Genomic DNA, 18,159 nt, shown 5'->3' with positions numbered 1-18,159 from the left:
TATGATGCCCCCTCCCCCACAGACCCTCTGAGACACGGTAACTGAACAAAGTTACTCAAAATTTAGTACAATTCTCAGTTAACCTTGGACTTTCAGTAAGGCATGACATTCTCGGCACTACGTAGTTAGCGTCTGTCAAATAGCGAATCGATTCTCACTGGTTAAGAAATTAATATTTCCATTTCTAATTTTTTTCTCAGCGATAACTCTTTGAAAGTTGTCGGAGTTTATCTCTTGATAATTTTGCCGGAATGTAAATTAGGCAGGTCGATAGTTCAGGAGCTAAGGAGGCCTAAAATGCATGCAAATCTCGTGCGCCATCTGACTCTGTGTCTAACGCTAAGGAGGCAAAATGTGCATGTAAATCTCGTGCGGCTGCCTAGGTGTTTGACGTCATTGGGCGAGGACTATTGAGATTGGCATGGAAGTCCGCGTGTAATTTAAGTCTATGTCTACATTTTTAAAGTCTAAATCTACCATTTTATTTCACAATGAAATGAAAATATAAGGAATCACTGTCTAGTTAGATGAGTATATGCCAGGGACATCAACAATACTGGGAAACATGGGATAATTTTAGCATAACGGGCTTCGCCCGTTTTGCAAATTATCCCATGTTTCCCACTATTGTTGATGCCCTGGCATACACTTCTAACTAGATTGATTTTGACAACGATGAGACGACTTAAGCCCCACCTCTTTGCCGTACGAGACACTGTTATTGAATATTTTCTACACTCGTTGACACTCACCAGAATTTCTATCCCATGTATATTTCAACAGTGAATGAAAGCTTCATGTAAATTTCAAATTCTAATTATCTAATGTCGAGAATACCACGCCTTACTGAGAATTATACTAGCTGCCATGCCCCTATATTCCGATATCTGGTATCACATTCCTTTATATTATAATGTATGTTAACTACTTCCCATACACAGCATACTAGTATGTAAAAACTTAAATACTAGTACTCCGGATCCATTGTGGCTCCCGCTTCCCCCAGGAATTGACCAAACTTGAATTTATACTTCTTTAGAATGGCTCCATATCATTTCACTTTATTCACTTCATATCAACATGACTAATCATGACTTTGCTGATCTTGAGAAAAATATTTTGAAAAGAATTTTCCCCATATATTCCTATATAAAACTTTGACCCCCTGCGTCCCCCCCCCCCTCACATCCGTTAAGGCCCCGCCCTAGTAGGTGAGCTAAAAACAGGAAACTTACTGAAGCTAGGAAAATTCATCAGGAAGGCGAGAAATATATAAATTTCGGGACAAAGTGTAAGGCTAATTATTACAGGAGAGGTATTTAAAGGAAGCAGAAGTTCCAATAAAATATACTTTGCAAAATTATTTTCTTATTTTCACAGTAAACGTATTTGATCATCATAATTACACCGAGAGTCTATTGGGTTAATTAAGAAGTTATAATGTTAAACATATCCATAATGCAGGTTGTAGTTTTATATTTTGTTGTTCTTTACCAGAACCCCCCACCCCCACCCCCTGTAATATCTAGCGCGACCCCATTATACCCCAAGGATCATGATTTGGACAATTTAGAATCTACACTACCCAAGAATGCCCTCACATAAGTTTCAGCTTTTCTGACCCACTGGTTCTTTAGAAGATTTTTCCTACATATTTCAATGCAAAAATTGGATTCCCTATTGTGGCCCCACCCTAACCCTGGGGTCATTATTTGAATAATTTAGAATCTAAACTACCCCAGGATGCTTCCACATACTTTTCAGCTTTTCTAACTCAGTGGTTCTTGAGAAGAATTTTTAATGACCCTTCCCTATTCTTGTCTTTTCTTGATTATCTCCCCCTTGCAAGGGAACTTGGCCCTTCATTTTAAGAATTTAAACTCTCTCTTTCCCAAGGATGCTTTGTACAAAGTTTGGTTAAAATTGCCCCACTGGTTCTTGAGAAGAAGTTGAAAATGTGAAAAGTTTACAGTTGGATGGACGGACGGACAGACGAACCGACAGATGCACAACTGGTGATCAGAAAAGCTCACTTGAGTTTTAGCTCAGATGAGCTATAAAAATACGTGGCACGAATACGCCTCAGTAGAAACATGAAAATCAGTTCAAATGGATGCTCTCTGCACCTAGATATAGTAAAATAAACATCAATTGTTAACAAGGAAAAAATATCCTATGCGAAAAAAAATCATATAAAACCACAATTTGCAAACTTGTATTCTGTTAACTACAAACTCTGAACTAAAGACACATGGGATAAACTCTAAACTGAATATCTTTAGCAATGCATTTCTGTATCAGATTGTCCAGACTTTTATATCCCCATGAAATAATGTGACCCATATGATGGCCTCACCCTAACTCTGAATGGTCTTCGATGCTTCATTACCATTTTGATTAACAGGACCTTGAAGTAAATATATGCATATATAGTAAAACACGGTTATAGCGAACACGCTTATAATGAGTCGACGCTTATAGTGAAGGATTTTTCATCCCCCCCCCCATGACTCGGACATGAGTTTAAAAAAATATGGTTAACTTAAGGATATTAAGAATAACGCTTATAATGAAGCATAATCGTGCATCCCTGGCTTTTCGTTATGAGCGTATAATTATATATAGTTATATTATATAATCACTCAAAGTGAATGCACTGACACAGTCCTAACTGAACAGACTCGGCTGTCATTACGTCACAATGGTTAAAACATACCGAAACTTCATAAAAATCCTTACAAAGATACATTGCTGGTTCCAGTAAATGTTCAACCAAGCCTCTTTCGTTACTCCTCACTAAGATATTGACAGTAGCGAAGGAAAAACTTCAGGAGTACTGTGCAACAATATATTCAAGAAGGGGTGTGAATCAGATGTGGATACTCAAAAATTCCAGAAACTTTTGGACAATTTGAATCACAAGATTTTACCAAAATCAACAGCGTAAAAACTTACGACTTTTCAACTTTATATACAACCATTCCCCACGATAAATTAAAGTCCAGGCTTTTTGATATCATTGACAGCTGCTTTTTTAATAAAAATAGAACTTGTAAATTTACTGACCTGGTCATTGGTCATAAATTTGCAAAATTATTTTGTTAAAACACATTCTGATTGCACACACAAGTACTCTGAAGTTGACATCAAAGAGATGCTTGAGTTTCTGATTGACAATATCTATGTGATTTTTGGAGACCAGGTATTCCAACAATCTATTGGAATTCCCATGGGTACCGATTGCGATTCGTTATTAGCGGACTTATTTTTATATTCATATGAAGCAGAATTTGTGCAAAATCTTATGCGTGAAAAGAAGGAAACACTTGCTGTGGCCTTCAACTCGACAATTAGATATATATCGACGACGTTTTGTCAATTAACAATGGTAATTTCCATTCCTACGTCGATACGATATATCCTGGTGAGCTTGAGATAAAAGATACCACAGAGTCAGATACATCTGTTTCATACTTGGATATTTTACTTGAAAAAGACGTGAATGGTAATCTAACAACCAAGCTATATGATAAACGTGATGACTTTAACTTTTCTATCGTCAACTTCCCTTACTTATGCAGCAATATACCTTCATCACCTGCATACGGAGTGTATATATCTCAGTTGATTCGATACGCAAGAGCTTGCTCTACGTATGAACAATTTCTAAAATGAGGTAAATTATTGACAAGCAAGCTGATGAAACAAGAATATCAGCCGTCTTTCGTTTAAAGTCATCATTTCGTAAGTTCTATGGTCGATACAATGACCTTGTCAGCAAATACAATTTATCATTGAGTCAAATGCTGACTGACGTTTTTCATACTAATTGTTAGTCCATTATTTATACACTGAGTTGGCGGCGGATTTTCCCGTTATTTCCCAGCGTGACGAGGAGAACACGGCGGGTGTGACCGGTCAGCACTCAGCAGGGGAAGCTTACTCCTCCATGGCCCCTGATCCCACCTCTGATGTTTCGGAGGTACGTGTTTGCTCTGCTCAAATTTTGTATTGTTTTATGGACTTTGAGATTGAATACTGTTCGTTATCTCCACATCCTTCTTGCTGTAATATATAAAATTTGCTCCTAGCTATTCTTAACCAATTCCGTCCCGAAATTCATAATTTTTTAAAGATAAATATTGAATCGAAAAAAAAATTTCTATATACTTTCAATGTGAATATAAATACATCGTATATATCTCTTTTAGTTTAGGGGTGGGGTGAGGGAGAGGTTGGTGCTTACATTATTACCGTGTTTGTCGAAAGTCTGAAAGTATACTTAATCTTACTCCATTTTAAAACACCATGTATAATGAAACTTGACTCAACCGAGCTTAAACACTTAGGCAGTGCTAGCGCACTCGAACTTTTAGAAGTAGCATTAAATATTTATGACCCTATTTAAATTTCAAAAGTAGTCCAGATGTAGGTTCCTGGAAGCGTTACCATTTCTTGCTAAACATACACCACCCGCAGCACTGCATATCAAAGCTTGAATAAAAAAAAATCTAAATCGAAGAAACTCGGGGGAGGCGGGTTGCTTTAGGGATTTCTGAGCGGTTTGTTTCGCTGTATCGTTCTAGCTCTCTATTTCATTATATCGACAAATAAAACACTCCTTTAATCAAAGATGATCAGGTATGGAATAAATGACTGGATTGTTAACTCAATAAAGATTGATTGATTGATTGATTGTAGGTTGTTTTACGTCCTATTCGAGAATTTTTCACTCATATAGAGACGTCACGGCACCATATACCGGTGAAGGGCTTCAAATTTTGACCTTTACTCAGCTCTTAGGGCCATTGAGCAGTGAGGGATCTTTATCGTGTCAACGTCTGCCGTGACATGGAGTCTCGGTTATTAAGGTCTCATCCGAAGGACCCGCAACTTTCATTTCAAATAGCCGAGTGCCGTACCCTTTTTTTTTATCGACTTAGGTCAGTCGCGGCCGAGATTCGAACTTGCGGTCTCCCGATCACGGAGCGAGCGCTCTAGTATATACCGACTGAGCTACATGTACTGTGAAGGGTATAAGAAATTTATACACAATTTATTCTTTCTTTTAAAATGTATGACGTTTTTAGCAGCTTTGCAACGAAAATCTATGCGTTCTACTGCAGTATATATATACGTGTCTGCACTCCATGCAAAAATTCAAGTTTTTATTTCGCCGAATCCACGACTGATTGATTCCTTGAATAACTTTTAAAACCTCTCAAGTTCAAATCAGAATTATCATGATAAAGTACATTTATGATTTATTCACATAATTTGGTTTCCTGTGACAAGTTTAAAATTTTTTTGACAAACGTGTGTTATATGGATAAGTAATGTAATCTGTCAGCGATTGTTAGCCAGAGCGATGAAATTTCCGTCAAATTACACACGAACATGCGTAAAAGAAGGTACGAATAAACTATAGCGTTTGGTTTTTATTTTAGGCAAGGAAATTTCAGCATTAAAGTAAAAGACTTTGGTTTAGATCCGCATTCAGAATATTGTGTATCTTTGGAATAATGGACGTGCTTTCCGCCATCAAAGACCTACATATTAATCATTACATGAAACGATGCAAACTCCGGTCGTGCCGTATTAAACTTTCAATACACCACACTTTTTCTTAGAAATATCAGTTTTCCGGTATTGTTTTTGAAAACTTATCTTTGCAATCCCTTTGTCGGTTTCATGAGAACACTCAATAACTGGTAAGGTTCGGAAATCGTTAACAAATTCATGTTTGATTGGACCGGGATGATGTTATTAACCATAATCGATTACTTCAGCCGCAAAAAAGGAGAGATCGGGGTAAAAATATATAAACTACACAAAATGAGAAGATCCGACGCAGTATTAAAAATTTCAAAAACTCTATGCATTTCATTTTACCATTCATTTTTACCCTCTTTTAAGAAAACGGTCTCGAATTTCCCTGTAAGAACTATTCGTTTGGAAAATACCATTTAGATAATTGTCACTGCTGACCACTTTCAAATTAACTCTTTATATGCAGAGTTGGTGACTTTTGAAGTGGTGTAAATACAAACTATTCCTAATATCTACTGACAGTCGTGATGCAACCAACTTGTTACTAAAAAAGAGTCGGAAGAAACCGCATTCTGGTTCCGGTCCACCGAGGACCAATCACGTGTCTTCTCCTTTGACTGTAATCATTACTGTAGTTTGCCGCAAATAAACTTGATTATTCACATGAAATAAATCGGTGCGTTTTAAAGATACACATCATAAACTTACTTATTCGTGGAATTAAAATTAACCGAGATGTTAATTTATTTGACGTTGGTACATTGTCAATTATGTTTATTTGTTTGTTTGGAAAATTTAATTTGTTTTTGTCACTTTTCAGCTACAATGTAAACCAGAAGTCTCTGTTGAGACTGAAGCTCTACTGGTTTGTACTTATAGCAAAGGAAGAGGAAAGTACTTAAGCAGTTGGGAATTGAAACTTTACACTAGCAAAAAAGAGGATAATGATCCTTGAATAAGTTTCTTTATGTTCTTAGTGTAGTCTTCTTGCATGCCACATTATATTATAATCAGACTAAAACTGTATTTGAAGTAGCATTTTGAGAGTAACAGAAATTGCTATCTTTATTAACCAAGGTAATAATGTTCATTCAAGTCAAAAACGGATATAAAAGAATTATGTACCTTAGTGTAGTCTACTTGTGTGCCAAGTTATATTGAAATCAGACCAAAACTGTAGGAGGAGTAGCATTTTGAAAGAATTTCAGAAATTTCTATTTTTAGTAACAACGCCTATACCATTCGTCGAAATCAAAAACCGATATACAGAATTATGTATCTTAGTGTAGTCTACTTGTGTGCCAAGTTATATTGAAATCAGATCAAAACTGTAGGAGGAGTAGCATTTTGAAAGAATTTCATAGAAATTTCTATTTTTAGTAATAACGCCAACACCGTTCGTCGAAATCAAAAACCGATACACAGAATTATGTATCTTAGTGTAATCTACTTGTGTGCCAAGTTATATTGAAATCAGATTAAAACTGTAGGAGGAGTAGCATTTTGAAAGAATTTCACAGAAATTTCTATTTTTAGTAACAACGCCAAGACCGTTCGTCGAAATCAAAAACCGATACACAGAATTATGTATCTTAGTGTAGTCTACTTGTGTGCCAAGTTATACTCAAATCAGAACAAAACTGTAGGAGGAGTAGCATTTTGAAAGAATTTCACCGAAATTTCTATTTTTAGTAACAACGCCAAGACCGATCGTCGAAATCAAAAACCGATACACAGAATTATGTATCTTAGTGTAGTCTACTTGTGTGCCAAGTTATACTGAAATCAGACCAAAACTGTAGGAGGAGTAGCATTTTGAAAGAATTTCATAGAAATTTCTATTTTTAGTAACAACGCCAAGACCGTTCGTCGAAATCAAAAACCGATACAAAGAATTGTGTATCTTAGTGCAGTCTACTTGTGTGCCAAGTTATATTGAAATCAGACCAAAACTAGGAGGAGTAGCATTTTGAAAGAATTTCATAGAAATTTCTATTTTTAGTAACAACGCCAACACCGTTCGTCGAAATCAAAATCCGATACACAGAATTATGTATCTTAGTGTAGTCTACTTATATGCCAAGTAAAATTGAAATCAGATCAAAACTGTAGGAGGAGTAGCATTTTGAAAAATTGTTTACAGACAGACAGACAGACGGACAGACGGACGGACGCCGGACGCATTACTATCGCATAAGCTCTTCTGGTCTCTGACCAGTAGAGCTAAAAATTAAATGAAATGTACTTTCAGAAATAAAATTGGAAAGCAAGACGAAATTTCGGAGATTTACACCTAACAAATATTCAGGATTCGCAATGTCCGTTTGTTTGGAGACGCAAGATTGAGGACAAACAAAAGCGGATACACAACGTCCTACAAAGCATTAAAAATATTTTTGGAAGCGGTGCATGCTTCTTCATCTGTTTTTGCTTTGCTTTGTGTATAGTAGTTTTTTGTTTTGTTTTTGTTTTTTCTGGGTTTTTTTGTTTTTAATAAAAAGGGGGTGTAACTCTTACATGTAGTTCCCTGGGGATTGAATGATGTTCACCTGAACTGACGAGACTAACACACAATCGATGCAGTGTTCCAAATATTTTACTGTAAAATTGATTGAAACATCGCAGGGGCACTTGAACTAAAACACAATATCTTTTGAAGCTCGTTTCTGTTTGGTTAAATGTCGCAGGTCAGATCAAACTTTAGAGGATCGGGCGGGTGACACAAGGCTTTCAAGAATCAAATTGTGTCCTTATGAAATCTAATGCCTTAAGTCAACACGGTCAATTACAGTCTCTTATTTTTCGTATGCAACAACATGATTTAGAACAATGTGCAGACGATAATTTAGACAACTCGCGGCGCGTCGGGTATGCACAGTGGGTCGCTATGTTAACGCGCTTTCGTTCAGTCTTTATCAACGCACATTCTCCTCTACTCCCAGACTTAAAAGGAAGACACCCGTGTCGGCGTTGATGGTTTTTTATTTCTTGAGAAAGTGCTGAATATGCACGTCCACAGAAGTCAAGAGTCTCTGATGATATGGCGACGAAAAGCTCCATAACTAATGAACGACAAGCATTTAAATTTTTCGCATAACTTTATGAAATTCAAAGCCTCCGGTTTTTTTCAAATGGAAACCAGGACTTCTACTCATTTTATTCAAATTTTGTATTATAAAATAAAGTCAACAAGCATCTCAGATTTGGATTTGAAATAATAATTTAGAAAAAACAAATATTTAGGAATATTTCAATATATTAGTAGTTCAGATTACATCTTTCCCAATTTCGCTAGCCAAGAGTCTGATTCTTAAAGGACATATGGACAATGGATGGCTAGCAGGGCTATCTTTTTTATTTGTTTTTTGTTGTTTAACGCCACTCTCTAGAATTTTTCCCCCATACAAAGATGCCACCACTTGACGGTGGAGGGCTGCAAATTTAAACATATACTCGACACTGAGGGCCTTTGAGCAGTGAAGGGTCTTTTTATGCCAGCACCCACTGCGACATGGAACCTTGGTTTATACCATCTCATCCAAAGGATCGGTCTCCGGCCAAGTCCTGCAGTGGAAATGAACCCACGGGTCAGGACCAGACGCATTAACCACTGCGCCACACGAGCGATGGGTTCCGGGTAGTACAGATGTGTTCGTATCGTGCTCTTTTAATATATGAACTTTCATGTTAAAGGTATGGTTTATCTTTAACAGAGTATTTAGGTTTAATTAATGGTGTTACTTCCAATAGCAGCTACCCTATAGAAGTTCTATACTATCATAAGCATTGAATTGTAACAAACATCTGGTTATAGCTGGCTCGCACACAAAGGGAGATAATCTACCACGGTAAATTAAGTCACTGTTCTACCAAATAAGGCACACATTTTCAATTAATAATCACATAGCTTTATAATGAAATGAGTACCTCTACATGTTAAAAAAAAACTTTAATATATAAACCAAAAATTTATATATTTATACATTATAAGTCCCGCACTTGATCATATTGCCACTAATTCTGTTTTAGAGTGCACACTTGAAAAAATCACTTCACAGAATCCCTGCACTCCATTGTAAATTATGTCTGTAGAAAATGTCTATTTTTTTAAAATGCTCCCAAGGCAGTACATGTTATAAATCTATGAGGAGAATGTTTAACCGTATTTATTTCCGCCTGTCATGACTTCCTTTTAGCTCTGTTATACTGGGAGAAGGGGTTCAGTTTGGCAATCATAGACAGAGCTTCCTTTGTTTCCTCTTTCGGTTTTTCTATTTCCTCCATAATCTGTTCCCATCTGTTTTCTTTTATCACTGCAAAGAAATTGCACACACCATAATATGAACTCAACCAAAAGGGTCAATTCCCAACCACACATTCCTTTCTACTGTACTTAGAAGGTCTGACAATAATTATCTTTCATCACCTCCCCAAATATCGGCAAGAATCAGGAGTCATTGGTTTTGGCATTGTGCCCCAAAAAGCACTAGCCTGATACCTGAACACTACTAAAAATTTGATCAGGCTAGTCAGCACAAACTTCATCAGAATTTTTTCAAAGCAATACAACATTAATAATCTTGATTGATTTTATGACTTTCTCAAAGATTTTGTTATCTTTCTCTCCATGCCTGGTTTGTCCTTATAATCTGTTTGGAATGTATGTCTTTCTGTCACAAAACACTGTCCAATCCTTGACCAGATGAGCTCAATATTATGTACATTGTTTTCATAACCTACATTTGTTTTACAATCTGAACTCAGGGTCATAACTCAGAGGTCAAGGTCACTGGGCAATAGGATAGTGAACCACAGAAATTAGATTATATCATAAGAAAAACTGATAAATGTCCGTTATTTCTTTTCAAAACTGTGCTGGATAGGCATCAATTGAATCAATCTTAAATCTACCCATCCCCAAGTAATTTTCTTTCAAAAAAAAAAACCCTGAATGGTGTAAATTCATTTTACTACGATTATGACTACTTACAATGAAGTTTTAGGACTAGGTTTTCTTCATACAGGTCTTTGAGTGGTTTGGGTTGATTTTCTGGCTCCGCCTTCTTTGCTTCCTTGGCTTTTATTAACGCCTCTGACACGGTAAGCCCCACCCATTCTGCCTCCTCTGCCTGCAAGGGTCAAAGGTCAAATTAAAGATAATGAATCTTTACCATAAAATGATGTTATATAAATCAGCATTATTTACAATGCTTGTGATATATAAGTACCAGTATATAACCTTCTCCAGCAAAAATGTGCCATGAAGTATATTTTGTAATACACTGTACTGTATCATTATCCAAAATAACATGCAAAACATGTATTGTATCAAGAATAAACCATAAAAGGTTAAAAGATGTCTACTCTCATGCTTTAACATGTATTTGTACATGTATTTGAAACAGTATCAATCTGTACTCACTGGTATAATGAACTCATGGTATTTGTGTAATATCCTTTCCTGTTTCTCTTTGTCATTTGGATAACAGGTTTCATTGGCAAGAGCAAGCAACATTTTTCTCCGAATTTTCATGGCTAGTAGAGAGTTTAAATCACGCTCATGTGTCTGAAGTAAAGGTAAAAATTTAATTTATTTAACAACTAAAATTACGAATAATAAGTTTAGAAATCCCTGTTTTGCAGAGTCAATGCTTTTGATTTTCCTACTATTCTTTGATTATGAAAGTTGCAAAAGTTGAAAATTCACTTCAGGGATCTGTATGTAACATGAAAATTTCCAACTATTATTTGGCCTAACAGGTGAAGAATTTGTGAGGGAGTGGAAACCATGAACACTTGAATAGTGAAGAAAGAGGACTTTGCTAAAGCTGATTCTATTCATGTAGACAGGCAAGTAAATCATCATACTTACTTTTAGAATATAGTTATCAAAGCCATGACATTCATCAATTAAATCTAGGACTCGCATTGTCATTGATATCTCAAACCATTTATCCAGAATCTCACTATACACTGCTCTCTTACAAACGAATGGTTTCCAAAGCTTAGGTAATCTAGATAAAAAACAAATTATTTTTAAATCAAGTGACCTCATGTCTCTGAAGAAACTGTAGCTCAAATGGTTTGTAATTCAATAAGAAAAAGACAATAGGCCTCTTGTGCAAATCAGTCCAGCATTTAAAAGCTCAAGTGTTCCCGACCTAACCCTAAAAGGAGGGGTGTGGGGGTGTGATTTGAACAAACTTGAGTTGAATCTACACTAACTATAATTTAAAGTATGCTTACATGTTTCTTTGACTAACAATGACTTTTTTCCTATCCTTTGAAACTTTCATTGTGGTGCCACCCTACCTTCAGAGGCCATGATTTGAACAAATCTGAATCTACACTACTGGAGGATGCTTCCATATACATGTAAATATGACCAATTATGGCATTGCTGTTTTGAGAAGAAGATTTTTTTTTTTGAAAAATTCCCTAAGCATCCCTATATATAACTTTGTCCATCCATTGTGGCCCCATCTACCCCAGGGGGGTCATGATTTGAACAAACCTGAATCTACACTACTTGAAGATACTTCCAAATTGACAATAAGCAAATGAGATAAAAAACATATCACTTGAGTCTTTTGGCTCAGGTGAGCTAAAAACTACAGAGGCAACATTAAATAAAATTACTCATTTATAGACAAACCTGTTTTTCTGTCTGAGATGAGCCTTGTCCATCTTGTAGCCCATGACAATTCCTTCCCCACCCCACAGTTCATCATTGGCTTCCTGGGGATACAGTGCAGGGATGGGAACATTCTGGATTTTATTTCTACAATTTTCATATGATATTAGTTAAAAATTGATTCAATCAATTTGTGTTTGTGCATAGAAAATAAAACAAATTAAAGGTGAATAACCATAAAATAAGCCATACCTAATTTTTTTTAAAATTTGCTATTCCGCAGTCTCATTTAAATTTCTGTATTAACATTTGTTTCTCAATTTAACATACTGGTACAATTGCATTTCATCCAAATATATGGTGATGTCTTTATAAGAGTAAAAAATTCTATAATGGGACATAAAACAACACACAAACAATCAATCAACAATTGTAAACACAAGATGGTTTGAATATTTAACATATATTTTTAAAGTTTAAACTAAAACACAAAATTACACCAAAAAAATGTGAAACCCATTTAAATGTTGTATCTGTATATAGGCCTACCGGTAAATTATGCAGATTAATTTGAAGAATGTGAACATGTACATATAGACACGAACATGTCGCGATGTGGACAAACTAGAAAACTTTAAGTTATTTACGGTAATTTGGTTAGTTTATGAATGCCAAAAGTCCCAGTAGATGGTACATAGTGAACTGGGATTGGTTCTTTATTCATGAACTCCAGACATCTCCTCTTGAAGTGTTCAGGAAGAATTTTTTCTGCATTCTCATCCCACAGGTAACTGTAGGCTGCTTTTTCTACAAAATATTCACAATAAAGCATCCGTGACAGTCATATGGTAATTGCTATACAGGTTTCATGTAATCATGACTCATGAAATAAGAAAAATAAATATTGAAACTTCAGGAATTCATTTTATTTATTCGAAATACGATAATTGTTGTTTATATCAAGTAAATTACTTGTAAAATACGATTGAAAATGTGCAATGACTTTATTTACATATGCTTCAGGTATCTATATAGTAGGACATTGATAATCAGAACTGAAAATTCCAGATTTTATTTACTTTCAATCTCTCAAGCCCCTCGATCTCTTGAACTTTTCTTGCGGTCCCTTGAACTTTGAGAGATCGAGAGTAACCTGTATTATTAATCAGAGATTCCTCTGACTCTTAGCCCTGCTTTTATATTATGATTGTGTCTTGTGTCTCCATCGCACAAGTCAAGTAAAAGCAGAGGTTAGAGTCAGAGAAATCTTGGACTGCATATTATAGCACCGCAGCAAGCAGTGCTTGAGCCGCTCATTACTGTGAGCTCTTAAAGAAATGAGCAAAGAGAAAATTCAAACTTTGCACATTGATCCAAATGATTTTTTTTCCAAGTTACACTATACCCAAAATGCATTGCTTGTTCAAGCTACATTTACGCGAGAATAACAACAAAAGTTCTACAAAAAAATAAAAAATAAACTCGCCTTGATTAAATGGACAAAAAAAATAAAAATTGATACTAAAGTCTACAGTTCAGCAGGTCCAGGAAAATCACTATGATTTAATATAGGACATATAATTAGCATTTAGATTTTGGAATAAGTAAAAAGCAGACGAAAAGTCGCATGTAAATTATGGCTGATATTTTTTTTAATAGGTTTGATAAAAACAACCTAGGGCATAGTAGTAAAAACATTGCACAAGCACTTTTAACCAAAAAATGGCTTTGTTTGTGTGGCAATGTAACTTATATATATTACCAATCAATTATCTTGTTGACCAAAACTGTTTTCTTTGTGTATGTTACACAGATTAACTGTTAAACATAGCCCCAAAACTTTTATAATTGCACAATTTTTATAAGTCAATTGTTTTCAGTCCACTTCAAAGTTGAAAACTAATATTGACTCATTATGCGAATTTTTGTCTGCTTTTCATAAAACAGAAATTTACTCTGAAATAGCTAAATAAAGCTATATTATATAAGTAAATAAAGCTATATAGGTAGATTTAACTATATAGTTAAATATAGTGATTTTCCTGGACCTGTTCAGGCTTTAGTGTGGCAATGTAACTTATATATGTTGTCATGTGATGTCAGAGTCTAGACACAACAAATGTCACATGTGGTTTGACGATCCACACTAAATAAAAACTGAAAAAGTAACTGCGCTCGCCCTAACAGTCAAACCATCAACATAATATTATGCTTCAATAATGGGTTTCAGAACTGCTATTTTTTTTTTACAAAGATGCACAAATTTAAGGTTGTTGAACATTCCGTTCCATCTTTTTAAGATCTTTGTGTGAACCAAGTCCAAAGAAAGGAAAGAGGGTTACATAATTGCAGCTACTTTGTTGTTTGAAAACGTGAGACTGAGATAACTCGAGCTGACAAGTAAACATGCCTATTATTTAAAATTTTAATATAACACTCACTTGTTCTTGGAAATCTCATATTCTTGATACGGTTATTCCGTAGGATAAACGTTGCTGTTTTTGACGAACTCATTTTTATGAATATAGAAATATCGTCGATTTACAAGGGCGCAGACATGTTGAAGGTGTGTGACTAAATCGTACTATAAAATATTCGTATTAAATGAATTTATCAAATATAACCACTGAAATAGCCTGAAATAGATAAAAATCAATTATATAATTTTGTGATATATTTACTTATACTCTATATTTATATATTTGTATCAATTTTGTGTTGTATACATAATTAAGTTCTCGTATTAAGAATAGTTTTAAGTACAAAATATCTAAAAAGATTTAAATTGAAATGCTGGTAAAATGGGTAAATCATTGTATTTCTAAGGCACTTCAGATCATGCATTTATGGATTTCCATTTATTTCCATTCGAAGTTTTTCTCTTAACCTTCTTTCAATCGTCAAACCCCGTCTGCATCTTGTCGTCAACCAACCTATTAACAACATGGCGGAGCAAGCTTAACATAAACTCATTGTCAGAATAAACAAGGCGCATCCAGATAATTTGACAAAGGTAAAGGTCGTATCCATATAATTTTGATAAAATGTGAAACAAAATAATTACTTAATTATTCGATTTTTGACCATCAGCTGGAAATATAATCTAAAATTGACCTTTGACAACTGAACAAGTGCTCGATTTTAATTTTAAAATGTTCAAACCAAGCTATAGATTTTTTGCAGCAGTGTTGTATTGCAGTAAATTTGTATGACAGGAAATAGGATATACAGAACCTATGATGTAACTATATTTTGTCCAAAGATCAATGAAAATGCTTGCTGTGTGCATGCATTTTTATATTTTCATGTAAAAAGAATGATATATATCATTGATTTGCATATGTTGCAAGTTAATGGAACACTAATCACAAGCAACATCATGGCCAATCTAGAAAACAATAAGATCTTATATGATTTACACCATGGGTTCAGAAAATCAAGATCTTGTGAATCACAATTAATAGATTTTATCCAAGAACTAACATACAAAAACAATAACAACATACAAACTGACTTAATCATAATGGACTTTGCTAAAGTCTTTGATAAGGATCCCCATTTTAGTTTTGTTTTAAATTTCTATGGTATTTTCAACAGATTTTGAACTGGATTTTTGATTTTTAAAGATAGAACACAAAATTTTTATAAAATTTTTCAATTTAATTTCACTTTAACACAAGACTTTAGACTTTGCCTTAAAAAATTGTTAAATCATCCAATTTTAGGAATGCAAGCAGTTGACTTCAAGTTGTCTTTACTTTAAATGCACCAGACAACAGACTTTGAACTGGATTCATGATTTTCTATCAGATAGAACACAAACTTCCTAGTTTTAAATGGCATTTACCTCCACTTCTGTGCCTGTCACATTCTGTAGCCAATATGTAACAGTTTATCCACCTCCCCAATTTATCGTTGTCTTACAATAAACTCGCTGGATATGAATTTTCAGTAATCTAACAAATAATTTTAATCAAGCGACATCACTTGTAGAGACGACTATATAAAGGGTTGGGAGATGATTAAATATACAGATTAGTTAAATAATGTGTCAGAATGGTTTTTATGAACTGTAAAGTAGATCGTTGTTTCCCCATGGGCAAGTGTACATAGTACCAATCACGACAATACACTAGAAGGTGGTTTGTCAAAGACAAATATATAAAACCATAACGCTACAGAAGAAATGACTTCCCTGAATATCTCCATCACAGTAAACTAAGGCTCTTTGCTGATGACAGTATCATCTACAAAGAAATAAAATCACCAGAAGACTGTCACAAATTACAATCAGATCTAGATGCAGCTGCGCAGTGGGAGTCTGATTGGCTTATGGCTTTCCACCCAGACAAGTGTACTAAACTCACCATCTCTCGTAAGAAACAGACATATTCTCAAAATTACATTCTCATGATCATGTACTTGAGTCAGTAAGCTCAGCCAAGTATTTACATGTAGGTGTAACATTACAGTCAAATCTAAAGTGGAACACACATTATGACAATATTATTGCAGATGCCAATAAAACATTAGGATTCCTTAAACGTAATCTAAAAATTTCAAACACAGAAGTAAAATCCAGAGACTTTTAAGCAATAGTGTGCCCTAAATTAGAGTACAGTTGTAGTGTTTGGGATCCACATACAACACTGTATAGACAAAAACTTGAAATGGTTCAGAGAAGGGCCGCCCGCTATGTGCATAACAATTACCACAATACCAGTAGCGTTACAGATATGATTAGTACACTACAGTGGCCAACACTAGCTGAGCGACGCCTCAAAACCACATACTCATACCTACAGATACAAGGACCAGACAGAATCACACACAAACATACAGACACTTACAAGCATCAAAAGAAACATTCAAATGGTCCTTTTTTCCACACACTATTATATAATGGAATTTGCTACCCCAGTCCGTCGTCCAAACCACTAAAGTAGACATTTTTAGAGAACAGTTAACCCCAGCTGTTCTCAACACAATCATGTAAAAAATAACATTCACAATTTCTTTTAATCACTAATTTTGTAAATAAAAGAACAGTTTTTCTTTATATTGAGTTGTTTAGGTCATGCATGCACACCAGCAAGTAATCTTCAGCGCTCTGAAGTTTTGTTGCATTTAGAAGAAGAAGAAGAAGAATGTGTCATGCAGTGATGTGTTGCACAGTACTTAATATACTGATTCTGATATGAGATCATTAAATTAATGACGTTATCTTATGCTGTTTGTAGCAGATAAGGGCTTCATCATGCCGGGAAGAGAGTTACAGCCCAGTAACAAAAATGGAACAGGTTCTTTTAAATTTGGAACAAATCGACAAGTGGAGCTCACCCTTCGCAAAGAGCTGGATGACATGGCAAAAAAGTCTCTGAATGAAATAGCTGTTAAAAGAGAAGAAAGACTTAAACTTCCACAAAGTGAAGAAACTGTCACAACAAAGTAAGATTTTTGTTTGCTGTGGCTCTGGGGTAAAAAAAAACCTTTAGATGTTCAACCTAGCCCTTACAGATAATGTTGACATTAGAAGATTTTTATAATTATGAATGTAATATATGTATTTACCTTCCATCTAGGAGACTCCAACCGTCATTTGAACCAGAAAGACGCAAAGAAAAAAGGAAAACAGAGCCTGTATTCCATGATGACATTCTCGCAAAAGCAGCCAAAAAAGTAACAATTATTTTTTCAATGAAACACATCAAGCACAAATATTTATTTTTTTTACAGCTACATCATCTATTTTGCTGTTGTAGGACCCAAAGTTTATTTTAAAACCGGTGACAGAGCCTCCCTATAACCCTCTTGACAAATCTCATAATGTGGACCCCAAAATCGCCAGAGTACACTCACGAAAACTGCCTTTCTGCAAAGAAACAGTTACCACAGAGGGTATGTTCTGAGCAACAAAAATTTTGATATGTAAATGAAATCCATTTTATTATTTGAAATTCTTTCTTTTTTAGTTA

At 35.0% G+C, this 18,159-nt stretch overlaps 2 protein-coding genes across 9 annotated transcripts in view; one reads left to right on the top strand and one right to left on the bottom strand.

The window, feature by feature from the left end:
- Positions 1-9,435: 9,435 nt before the first annotated feature.
- LOC134247193 (large ribosomal subunit protein bL28m-like) lies at positions 9,436-14,764 on the bottom strand. The gene is made up of 7 exons (XM_062729534.1): positions 14,626-14,764; positions 12,832-12,991; positions 12,206-12,331; positions 11,423-11,564; positions 10,973-11,116; positions 10,541-10,679; positions 9,436-9,863 (listed from the first exon to the last, which is right to left on the bottom strand). The coding sequence occupies exons 1-7, from the start codon at positions 14,696-14,698 to the stop codon at positions 9,730-9,732; spliced, it is 918 nt and encodes a 305-aa protein (XP_062585518.1). The 5' UTR covers positions 14,699-14,764; the 3' UTR covers positions 9,436-9,729.
- Positions 14,765-14,964: 200 nt separating this feature from the next.
- Positions 14,965-18,159, top strand: part of LOC134247214 (uncharacterized) — a 29,974-nt gene continuing 26,779 nt past the window's right edge. For all 8 annotated transcript variants that reach the window (XM_062729563.1, XM_062729558.1, XM_062729557.1 and 5 more), the window contains exons 1-4: positions 14,965-15,197; positions 17,428-17,632; positions 17,767-17,863; positions 17,947-18,082. In XM_062729563.1, coding sequence (XP_062585547.1) covers positions 17,442-17,632; positions 17,767-17,863; positions 17,947-18,082 — 424 coding nt within the window. In that variant the 5' untranslated portion in view covers positions 14,965-15,197; positions 17,428-17,441. The remainder of the gene's footprint in view (positions 15,198-17,427; positions 17,633-17,766; positions 17,864-17,946; positions 18,083-18,159) is intronic.

This window comes from Saccostrea cucullata, unplaced genomic scaffold, assembly GCF_032062105.1.
Source record: "Saccostrea cucullata isolate Sc308-1 unplaced genomic scaffold, CSIRO_AGI_Scuc_v1 ctg38, whole genome shotgun sequence".
Classification (NCBI taxonomy): Eukaryota; Metazoa; Mollusca; class Bivalvia; order Ostreida; family Ostreidae; genus Saccostrea; species Saccostrea cuccullata.
The sequence above is the reverse complement of the archived record's forward strand: the minus strand, read 5'-3'. Positions and strand labels throughout refer to the sequence as shown.

Bases quoted from the DNA above. Each gene is read 5' to 3' on its own strand.
- LOC134247193 (XM_062729534.1), bottom strand. From the start codon at position 14,698: ATGAGTTCGTCAAAAACAGCAACGTTTATCCTACGGAATAACCGTATC. The intron at 11,565-12,205 runs GTTTGTCTATAA...TTTTTTATCTAG, and splicing joins CATCTCAGACAGAAAAACAG to ATTACCTAAGCTTTGGAAAC. The intron at 9,864-10,540 runs GTAAGTAGTCAT...ATTTCTTTGCAG, and splicing joins CCTAGTCCTAAAACTTCATT to TGATAAAAGAAAACAGATGG.